Below are 10,736 nucleotides of genomic sequence, written 5' to 3'. Positions count from 1 at the left end.
CGGCATACGAACGCTGAGAATGCAGTTTTTTCTAGTAGAATAGCCCCATAGAAGAAGAAGATTCAGGGGTTGATGGAGCTAGCGAGCTTCTAATGCGAGTGAAGCTGACAGACGACCCCGATCTCAAGACTAAAAGTTGCCCAAATCAATCTTAATCACTCAAAAAATTCGCTGCAGATAACTTATCTGTTCCCCATAGAGATATTAGAAAAATGTATGACCTTTGGTGTCAATATTAGTCTACTTACGAAATAGCGGGAACTATGGAAAGGTACCGAGAGATGATCTCTCCGTCAATTGTCGTTTCGTTGGCGAAAAACTTACTGATCCTTATATAGTGGGAGGAAGAACGGCTTGTGGTCAGTTCAGTTAGAGCGATAGTTAATACTTTCATTTCAGATCATGCTCATCAAAATAAAGTAAGTATCCCCTTCTTCAGCAGTTACTAAGATTCATATCGCCCGTATCATGGAAATATTATTTATTCGTTTTCCTTATTCACTGAACTAAATTCTAAATAAAGCACTGCATTATCTAAGTAATAGTTATGTATATAGCTTGCTCAAAATCAATTGATCAATTCTTTGCGCATGGATACATCTAGTGGTGGAATAGCTTCGCGTGGAATAAGAAAAGTTGACAGATTGAATAGATCCAAAAACACTTTATATCGATCACTACATGAAATAAAGAAAAAGACAATGCATTACTAACTACATACTACATATTTAGTATGTGAGAAAAGAGTAATGTGACCTCAATTTCAAATTACCTCAATGTGGAACGCAAATAATGGTAACCAGAAGAGCCACCTGTGCCGAGTTGCTGTGAACCGATCATGCGTTGCACCATGATCACATGATTATCTGAAAGCCATAATTTCAATAAAGTGTTAACGTAATTTCATTTCATTCTTACATCTCCACTTCGTAATGAGCGAATCGATGTCCATCAAAAGTGTCAACATTTGATGCGGCTGACTGAAGCGCGGCTCATCGCGATAGAAGGTGATCATAATGGCGCCCTGCAGCGCTTTGTAGCTGAAACGGCGATCACCACGCGATACCAATGCCTCGTGCACATTGCGATCGAAAATGCTGCGATACACCTCACGCCGCTTTTCAATGTCCATCAGACGATAGTTGCGTGCCGCTTCAATGGGTTCTTGCTGCAAAAATGAAATACGGGTATGCATACATACATACATACATACATACATATGTACATACATACATATGTCTTATTAAATGTTTCTTAAAACTCACCATAGCTGTGCGCACTTGCTCGGCCAAAAATTTGTCAACACTCGCCTCGAACTTAGCCCAGAAATTAAAGCCGTCCGTTTCAAGTCCAGGTGTCCGCTCAAGCCATTTCTGTATTAAATCCAACATGGAGGGTTCATTTTCGGATTTTTCAATAGCGTCCATTGCCGCCGGTTCATCGCCAAAAGCCTCTGAGTATTTTTGATTGTATTTAACACGTTTATCGGTCTTGACGCCAAGTTTATTTTCGATCAGCCGAAATTGTAAACTCTGAAAACCGGATGCAGGTGCGAGGTAGGTACGAAAGTCCATGAAATCCAGCGGTGTCATTGTCTCTAATATGGGCACTTGATCGACCAGCAGCTGTAAGGGGGGGGAGGAGTAAGAGATATATGTATAATGGTATAGTAGTAAAGTAAGATATGGAGACAATGAAATNCGCTGGTGCGAGGTAGGTACGAAAGTCCATGAAATCCAGGGGTGTCATTGTCTCTAATATGGGCACTTGATCGACCAGCAGCTGTAAGGGGGGGGAGGAGTAAGAGATATATATGTATAATGGTATAGTAGTAAAGTAAGATATGGAGACAATGAAATAATCGAGTATGTATACCTTGAGTATTAGTACTATGCGATTTAGACGTTTTAAAATTTCCAATGTCTTTGACTCCTCGAGGTCCTCTATATTCAACATTGCCCGTATGGAGTCGAGTTCGAAAATTATCTGCTTGAACCATAGTTCATATGCTGAAATATTAAACAGATTTTTTTTTTTATTAAATACATATTTACATATCGACATCATCCTTGCAGATGGTACTTATTTGGATTGAATTGTGCTATTTAAAACGATATGTTAGTGAGAGTTTATAGAGAATTTATAATTTGTGACTTATTCTAAATACATTTTAAATTCAGAATACCAAAGTTTGAGAAGCTCTGAATTAATCCGCTTTCTAATGAGTTATTTAAACTCGTAAAAAAAGTATTCTCCTATGCTGATTCCAAAACCAACAATTATCAGCGGCATATGATTTTAAGAAAAATTTAATTCATCTTTTTTGTACCAGAAATCAAACACGCAAAATAATTGTACAAATACTAATGGCGCGGTAAAAATAAAGTTCTAGTTTATTAGTGCATAATCAAGTTTAGTTTTTTTTTTTCTGCTACGTACTTATAATAGTGAACACAAAGCGAAACAAAACAAGTAAAGCGAAACAGAATTTTATATACCCGGCGCACGTATTAAATATCTGACATTGACATTGAATTCCAGTAGAATAAAGTACAAGTTTCAAATAGCAAAATATTGCGGTTTATTTTTTTTTTGAATTTTTAAAAAGGTCGAAATTTGTTGGAAAGTTTTTTGAATTTTTTTAATATTGCACAAAGTTGGAAACTTGGATTTACATGGGTTTTGTTAAAGAATGAACCACATTTTTATAAAAAAAAGTAACCAAAACTAAATAACAACAAAAGTAATAATTAAAACTTGGCAAAACGTGGTTCGGCAAAAATTTTTTGACCGCTGTATGTATTTTTTTTTTTATATATTTAATTGGACATGCACATTGTACATAAAGGTAAAATAAAAAAATAATGGTGTATTTTTTTGCCTTTTTTGAAATCTAATTTTGCTCATTTCAAGTTTAAAATTCTAACCCTGGTTATTAACATCTTTTTATAGGAGACGCTATATTTCGAGAGGTTATACTTATGAATATTAAATATATAAACAATATTTCCCTATTTTGACTTACTCTCGAACTTTAGTGGTTTTGGAAAATTTAGCAATGTTATTCAAAATAATTTTACTGCTAACTCGACGTTCATAAGCCAAGTTAAAGTATAAAAAACGGCCGATTTTATTTAGGTTAAGAAAAAAGCATAGTTCCTCAGTTAAGTTATGTAGCTTTGGGCTTTTGAATCTAAAAAAAATGTCATAGCACTAATGTATGTACATATATGCACATAGATACATAAATATTTATACATATGTATGTAGCTGACCTTGATGGGTANCATATGTGCATATATAGATACATAAATATTTATACATATGTATGTAGCTGACCTTGATGGGTAACAATGAAAAGATGTTCATCGTGTACAGGCCGATTATCCACCACCGATAACATGCGTTGTGAACTCAAAAGCTTATCCAGCATTAAGTATTCGCCATAGATCATGCCGATATCGCTGCCCAAGGGATGTGCGGTGTCATCATGCAATGATCTAACCGGATAGAGAGGTGATAAGCGCACAAAATTAAAGAAATACGGCACTGCGGTCAACTACGCACCCATTTCCAGCATACGGACAAGCCATCGTCGATAAGCTTTTCTATTGATTACGGATTCCGTTAGACACAAACACCCACACACACACGCACACACACACACACTGCAGCACTTATCGCGCTTAAATGCAATTTAAAAAAAATTGAAGCCAGTTTTCTTTAAACAGCGCCAAAGAAAGCAAACCAATGGAACCGAATGCTGAAACAATACTAAAACGGCCTTTCAGTTGCACCGACAATGCCGGCAAGTCTTTGGATGTCTTGACTTCGTTTGTAGTATTATAGTCCAATCTATTGAACGTGATCGAATATCAAATCTGCTAGATCGAATGCTAGTCCCCAACGGTATACAATATATGTACGAGTATACATATGTATGTATATGCCTGTGTATGTACATATATGCAAATGCATGCGTTAGTACGCGGTTTGTGCGGTGATGTCTTATCAGCTGCATTTTGTTGTCATTTACTAGTAATTTAATATATTGCAAATATTAGACCGTACCACCTTATAAGCAAACAAATAAAAATTTCGGCGTACTCCGCTGACTTTCAAATATTTTTTGTAAGGAAATACCAAAAAAATAAATTGTATGTTTGTCCGAACCTTTTTACATTTTTCGGTGACACATATGTACATACATACATACATACATACATTCGGCAAACATTTTTTGATGGAGTATTATGGACGATATGGCGCTAGATAACACAGAGTGGTGTTGTATGAAATTTTATTATTGGACTGAACTGATTCTTGATGATAATTTTAACAAAATTTCGATTTGAACTTTTCACACAACAAATTACAAACTATTCCAAAGATTTTAGGTTTAACAACAATTCTTAGTACTCAATAAAAGTAAAACTACGGGTTTATGAATTTTTTATGAGAATTAAGAGGGTGTTTGTTTTCAAACGCAAAAGCTGTGTTGTAAGGTTTGAAATTTGTTTTTTTTTTGTTTTTAAACTTAAAATAATATTGAAAATGACTATAATTGATAAACATTACAAATAAATTTTCGTTTAAAATTTTCACTATGAAAATGGGAAAATTTTGGAAAACGCATAGTACCATCGGATAGCCCGTACAAAAATCTATAGAAGTCATAGTTTTCGAACTATTTGTCCCATTTTCTGTCTGCTTCCCAGCTAGTCGAATAGTAGCTTGTTTTGCACCGCACAGCGCGCTTGGCACATTTGACGTGAATTGACCAATTTATATAAACATATTTGAAAAGAAACCAAAAAAAAAATTTAAAAAGTAGTAGTTATATAGAAAAGGAGTAGCTATGTATTGATTTATTTTGGTACTTTTCAGCCCGATGTTTGCGTGGTGGTCACACGATAGGAACAGAGAAAGCGACAATGCAGCGCACTCGCGGAAACCCGAACGTTCGAAAACTTCAACATTTTTTCAGCCCCATTGACAACTGCCGTTGCTTAAAATATAGTAAATTTTATAATTCCGCTGGCAAAAACGCAATTTTTTGTTGGTGAGTCACCCTAATGTACATATATACAAAGCTACTTATATATGCACATACATTAAACTGCATCACCAAGAAAGTTACGGGTTTTCCACCAAAATATTACGAAAAATATTAAGATTTACGTGAGCTTGACCGATTCGAAAATACCTCCAAAAGCGGAGTTTTTTTATGAATAAAAATAGTTTCTTAAGTTGAAAAAAAAAACATCCCCCAAGATAACAAAACAGTTTAAGCTTATAAAATGTGCGTAAAAATATTAAACAAAATGTCTCAACTTTTTTCAAAAATTGGTGTGAGAAAAACTTACATAACTGCGTCAAAACTACACTGATTTAGACTTTTGAGGTACCAGTGGAAAAAAGTTCAAGAACAGTATCAAAAATCTTATTATTATGATTGAGTTAAAATTTTTTTAATGCTTTTCTGCATTTTTTTTTTAATTTAAACGGGTTTGTCGCCTGAAGTGATTTTTTTTCAAAACAAACTTAAAAAAAAACAATTTTGATTCAAAATAACTCAATTTTTTTAAGTATTTTCAAATCGGTCCAGCGCAGGTAAATCTTAATAATTTCAAAAATAGTTTGATGCAAGTCTTAAAATATAAAAGATTCCAGAGACCGTAACAGTTACAACTTTTATTAAAAAACTCGCTCTCTGACAATTATTTTTTGACTTTTATTTAATTACTCCTTAAATAAAATTTTTTCTGATATTTATTTTATAAATCCAATAACAATTATTTTTGATTTTTATCTAAATAATCTACAAATAACAGTTATTTTTGGTTTTTAAATTATATGTATTTTAGATAACAGTTATTGAAGACTTTTATTTATAAACGTCATTAATATAAATCAGTCACTGACTTTTATTTTTAAAATCATACTTATGAAAGTCATTTGTATAAGTCTTAGTAAACTTTGGTTCTCCAACACATTCTTAACTGCGAAAAATTCTGAATCTCCTGATTAAAAAACTACAAAAATATTTCCAAAATCGTATGAAATTCAGAAAAGGCCTGAATAAGGTCAAAATAGTATTCGCAATCGTATTGCTTCACAGTTGCTCATTTTAACTTTCGTAAGCCGGTATAAATATCCCGCTGGTCATAGCCTTCAAACTTTCGACGTGGGTTGAGCATTCTAAGTGTTCTCTGTATTTGCATAAATCGCAAAGAAGTGGCTTGCAAAAATGTGCTTTCCATTCGAGTGCAAAATATATTTACTATGCACTGGTTGACGCTTTTGTATTTAACAGTTTTTCAATAAAAAAACTCTATATGTATTAATAACTAAATGCATGGTGGCGACTTCGGTACCTACATACATAAATATTTACGTACAAACTTATTTATATGCGAGTATCAAAGTATGAGGAGCTTTTTTTTTAGATGCAACACAAAAAGCTTACCGTAATAAATTAACATTTGTAGAACAGTTTCGCAAATAACAGCAACGGCCAGCAATGGATGTCTGTACGGGGCTTTACGAAAAGTGCATTCTAACATACATGTGTGTTTGTCCATATGCGTGTGCCTGAGCATTTGTAGTAATTTAATGGAGCTTTTGAGCTTTTTTTTTACACCCCTCAACAATCCACACACCGATGATTGGGCCCATTCGCGAGTGAATGCGTTGCAACACGTATACGACATGTTGGCTGCAGCAATGAAAAAAAAAAAACAATATGTATTTTTCTATGGCTCACTTGTACTCACATCGAACGCCTGAGTCGTCCGTTATTCACGTCGGAGCATAACGGCATTCCGCAACATATGTATACAATAGCTTGCTGCCAGCTGCAATAGTTGTCAGTTTCTTTTTAAGCTTGGCCCAAGTTGGACGTTTTCAAAAGGATTTGATCCGCTGACTGGGTATCAAAGTCGCGCGTGAAAAAAAATCAAATAAATAAAAGCAATAAAAAGCAAGGAAAATCTTTAAAAATAAGAAAAGTGAAAGCTACTACGACTTACATACATACATGTGTATGCAATTGTGTGCGTGTGTACCTTTCGCCAGTGATTTCTTTAGCTTTTATTATTTTATGGTTAGCATTTTTCAACTATATACATATGTACCTGCATACATATATAACTACCTATTTTCCACACTACGCGTTTGCTCCTTGAAAGGCAATTTTTTGTTGGCATGTGTGTATGTATGTATGCGCATATATATTTGTGTACGCTCCTTAGGAAATGTTCATGTAATTAAATTTCTTCGCTGTTGTTCTTATTGCAGTCACCTGCCTGCAATAAACTCGCATTCCGTTTGAGCCTTTAGTAATTTCGCGCACGCAGCAAATATTTAACAGAAAAAAAAAAGATTTCAAGCCAAAGGAACACTCAAAGTAAATACTATATGAAACGACATAAAAATACCAACAAATAAATCCGGTCACACGTTGTGCTGCGAAAAGTCAGACAAATCAGGGTCACGCTTTCGCCCAAAAAAAAAAAAAAACAAAAGTACACTGAGTAGGCTGGCAGGGTCCTCATAACAAATTAAGGGAAAGTGCTCGCGCACACATACACTCATTCAAATATTTATACAATTGTACAACGGTATATTTTATTGGTTACAAAACTGCAAAGGCTATATATACATACATACAAAAGAAATAGGCCAAATACTTATAATTTGGTAGGCGACGCAATTTGTGCTAGGAAACAAAAAACAAAAAACAAAAAAATCAATTAAATTTAACTACCAAACAGCCAGCGCGTGTGGCACGCATTTTCGCTGCAGCTAATGCAGCTGTTTGCTGAGGTTGAAGGCAGTCTCGTTTTTGCACTGTTTACGGTGTGTCCTGGCTGTGGCTGATTGACAGCAGCAGCGAAAACCTACACACTGTGCAGTACAATCAATGTAATGCACTGACAGACTGACTGACTGAAGGACTCACCGAATTACCATCAATCAGTGGAGCAGCTGCGCCCAGCTAAACAAACACGGAAAAATGGAATGAATGTGACAAATCTTGAAAATATTGATTAAAAATGTTGGAAAATGAGAGGAGTGATCTTAAAACAGCACCTTGACTAAATAGTTGGTTACAACACCCATTTTTCGTTTTTAAGCGTTTATTTGCTACAGAAAATCTTACAAACATAGTATTAGTGACGTACAACTGAAATGTTCTTTCTTAGCAAGAGCATCATTTGAGAGCGGCTGGCTACATTTCGCTAGTTTTTTTTAATTGGTTTACAACAACCTGAAAGTTGCCGGAAATGAATAATTTTGCCTTTTTTTGTGTTTTCTTTTGTTGTGTTTTTTTTTTGTACAAAACTACGATCATTACTCACGAATTCGCATTTACATTTCAACCAAATGATATGTAAAAATGTTCGATTGATTTTAGATTGTAATATTCTATAAGTTTTTAAAATTTCGACCCTGTTACAACTCTATACAATTTATTTATTGATAGTATACACCGAGCGACAAAAATCAAAAAAATACAATACACACGAATTAGTCAATATACTCACAAAACAATAGGTCAACGGTGACCAGTTTCTGTGGACAAAAATCGAGACATTTCTAAAGCATCAAAACCGAACAAACAATTTCATTTTTAGAATAAAAAGACATAACATTTTTTTTATACAGTTTTATTTAAGACAAAACAAAGCGAAAAAACTTGAAAAATTACTGCACAAATGTACTCACTCAATATATACGGTGGCGAGAATGTAAATAAGGAAAAAAAATTTTAGCAAATTTTGACTATTCTTTTTTTTTAATATTTTTTTATGAAAATATAGCTTACTGTAAATCAATATTTTAAACTCTGTACAACATTTATAAAAATTCGACGAATTTTAACAAATGCTGATCAAAATTTTGAACTTTTTAATCAGGTTTTTAGAATTTTTTTGAGCATGCAGTTTTGTAGCCCATTAAATTTGAGTATAAAACTAAAAGTAACTTGAACTTACCGTTGATTTTTGACAATTTTTTTTTCGCGTATTTTTTTTAATACAAGTATGCTCAAAAATATTTTTGTATGGAGAAAATAAGTAACACCTTCCACAAAAAAATTTACCAAAAATCAACGATAAATCCTTGCTACTTAAAAGTTGCACTTCATTATACTTAAATTGAACATAGTCAGAATGTTTCTGGGAAATCTAATTAAAAAGCTCAAAATTTTTATGAAACTTTATAGAATTTTGATAATTTTTGTACAAAGTTTGATTCACATGGTTGTGTTTGCCGCTGTATCTACAGCTTATATTTTTCATATTCATGAATTTTTTGAGGTAATTAATATTATTTTCTATAATTTCACTCAACTCAGGAATCAGAATCGTTTCATTAAACTAAACTTAACAAATAATTTCAAAAACCTTTTAAACATTTTGACAATAATGATAACTGCCATACAGCGCGAGTACCAGTTTGAAGAAAAGAACATAACTAATCTTTGGATGCTGGCTATGCTTGTGGCTCCACTATATTTCTATGTTCTTTGTTATTACGAAAGTGCTGCCACGTTTGTACGAAAATTTGTTTTTGGCCCAGAGTACTTGGAGACCACTGGAAATCGGGACTTAATAGGTACAAATATGAAAAAGCGGTACACTTATACGTCCCGACTTTTAAAAAATATTCGGCGGGGCAATTTTCCCAAAATCGGTACTGTCCCGCCAAAATCGGCACGAATAGTCACCGTAAGTATACCCCCTGACTGTGAAGTCAGTTACGGAGGCTAATACAAATATATACTCAAGTATATACTCGGATAGTCAGGTGGCGATCAGGGCCCTGGTCGCTTTGGTGGTGTGCTCGAAAAAGGTGGGGATATGTTTGACTTCCCTATAAACCGCGTCGGAGTATTTTCTAATCAGTATCATTTTGCATGCCGAGTGGCTTATGACCTGCCAAGGAAGGTTACCCTTGAAATGTTTTCACCGGATAAGGAGCAACTCATATGTATTTAAGCTCAGTGAGCGCTGGGTTATTACTAGGGAATGGGTAATTACAAGATCCTTTTGGTATAAGGTGAGCCAGTCGCGGTTAAAGGAGCTCCTTATGCTCACAAAGTCTCAGCTCTCGCTACTCGTGGCAGTTCTGACAGGTCATTGTGCGATTGGTACTCACGCAGTAAGGTTTGGAATATTACCTGATTCCTCCTGTAGCAGCTGCCAAGAGGATGAGCACTTTTTGTAGACTGCCCAGCCTTCGCGAGGCAAAGATGGAAACACTTTGGCTCGCACCTCATGACAACCCCGGATCAGCTATCTGGCATTGAAACGAACGGCATGCGAATTTCATAATCTGCTAACAGCGTTTCGCCAACAAAACAATTGCTCTGTGTTTAGTTTACGTGCTATCACAAAATGTCTTAATTTTCTAAGTTCTTCACTTTTGTGGGAGAACCACTACAACCTACCCTAATCTAGCACTGTTTTAACTCAATCGAAATTAGAGATTACTGTATGACTTTAAGCTTTTCTAGTATGACAACCGAAATTGTAGGTGTCATTAAAGATTTTACTCATTCATTTGTAGGTACATATCGCACACCGTCTTCAAAAGAGGCACAAATCAAAATTTGGCACTTTTGAAATTATGCTCTAAAAATGTACACAGAGCTTTTATTTAGGTACCTGTCAGCAAAAGTTGGAGCAAATTTTTGTTATAGTTTGTTAAAAAAACCTAAGGTAAACTTT

General features: G+C 34.5%; 2 protein-coding genes across 3 annotated transcripts in view; one reads left to right on the top strand and one right to left on the bottom strand.

The window, feature by feature from the left end:
- Positions 1 to 454: 454 nt before the first annotated feature.
- v (Tryptophan 2,3-dioxygenase vermilion) lies at positions 455 to 3,806 on the bottom strand. 2 transcript variants are annotated; one of them, XM_017621631.1, is made up of 8 exons: positions 3,568 to 3,806; positions 3,340 to 3,500; positions 1,876 to 2,009; positions 1,702 to 1,782; positions 1,266 to 1,544; positions 919 to 1,168; positions 773 to 866; positions 455 to 677 (listed from the first exon to the last, which is right to left on the bottom strand). In XM_017621631.1, the coding sequence occupies exons 1-8, from the start codon at positions 3,591 to 3,593 to the stop codon at positions 569 to 571; spliced, it is 1,134 nt and encodes a 377-aa protein (XP_017477120.1). In that variant the 5' UTR covers positions 3,594 to 3,806; the 3' UTR covers positions 455 to 568. The 2 variants fall into 2 exon arrangements, with proteins under 2 accessions (XP_017477120.1, XP_017477121.1); XM_017621632.1 differs by lacking the exon at positions 1,702 to 1,782 and having other exon boundaries at positions 1,266 to 1,625.
- A 3,095-nt stretch (positions 3,807 to 6,901) lies between these two features.
- LOC108367087 (uncharacterized) overlaps positions 6,902 to 10,736 on the top strand; it is a 28,183-nt gene continuing 24,348 nt past the window's right edge. The window contains exon 1 of the mRNA XM_017621629.1: positions 6,902 to 6,932. The gene's annotated coding sequence lies outside the window, so the exon portion shown is untranslated. The remainder of the gene's footprint in view (positions 6,933 to 10,736) is intronic.

Source organism: Rhagoletis zephyria, unplaced genomic scaffold (assembly GCF_001687245.7).
Source record: "Rhagoletis zephyria isolate East Lansing unplaced genomic scaffold, Rhagoletis_zephyria_1.1 Rzeph_scaffold_02531, whole genome shotgun sequence".
Classification (NCBI taxonomy): domain Eukaryota; kingdom Metazoa; phylum Arthropoda; class Insecta; order Diptera; family Tephritidae; genus Rhagoletis; species Rhagoletis zephyria.
This window is presented reverse-complemented; position numbering and strand designations above follow the sequence as displayed.

Bases quoted from the DNA above. Each gene is read 5' to 3' on its own strand.
- v (XM_017621631.1), bottom strand. From the start codon at position 3,593: ATGGCTTGTCCGTATGCTGGAAATGG. The intron at 2,010-3,339 runs GTCAGCTACATA...TTAATATTTCAG, and splicing joins TTTCATTGTTACCCATCAAG to CATATGAACTATGGTTCAAG. The intron at 867-918 runs GTAAGAATGAAA...TATGGCTTTCAG, and splicing joins GCTCATTACGAAGTGGAGAT to ATAATCATGTGATCATGGTG.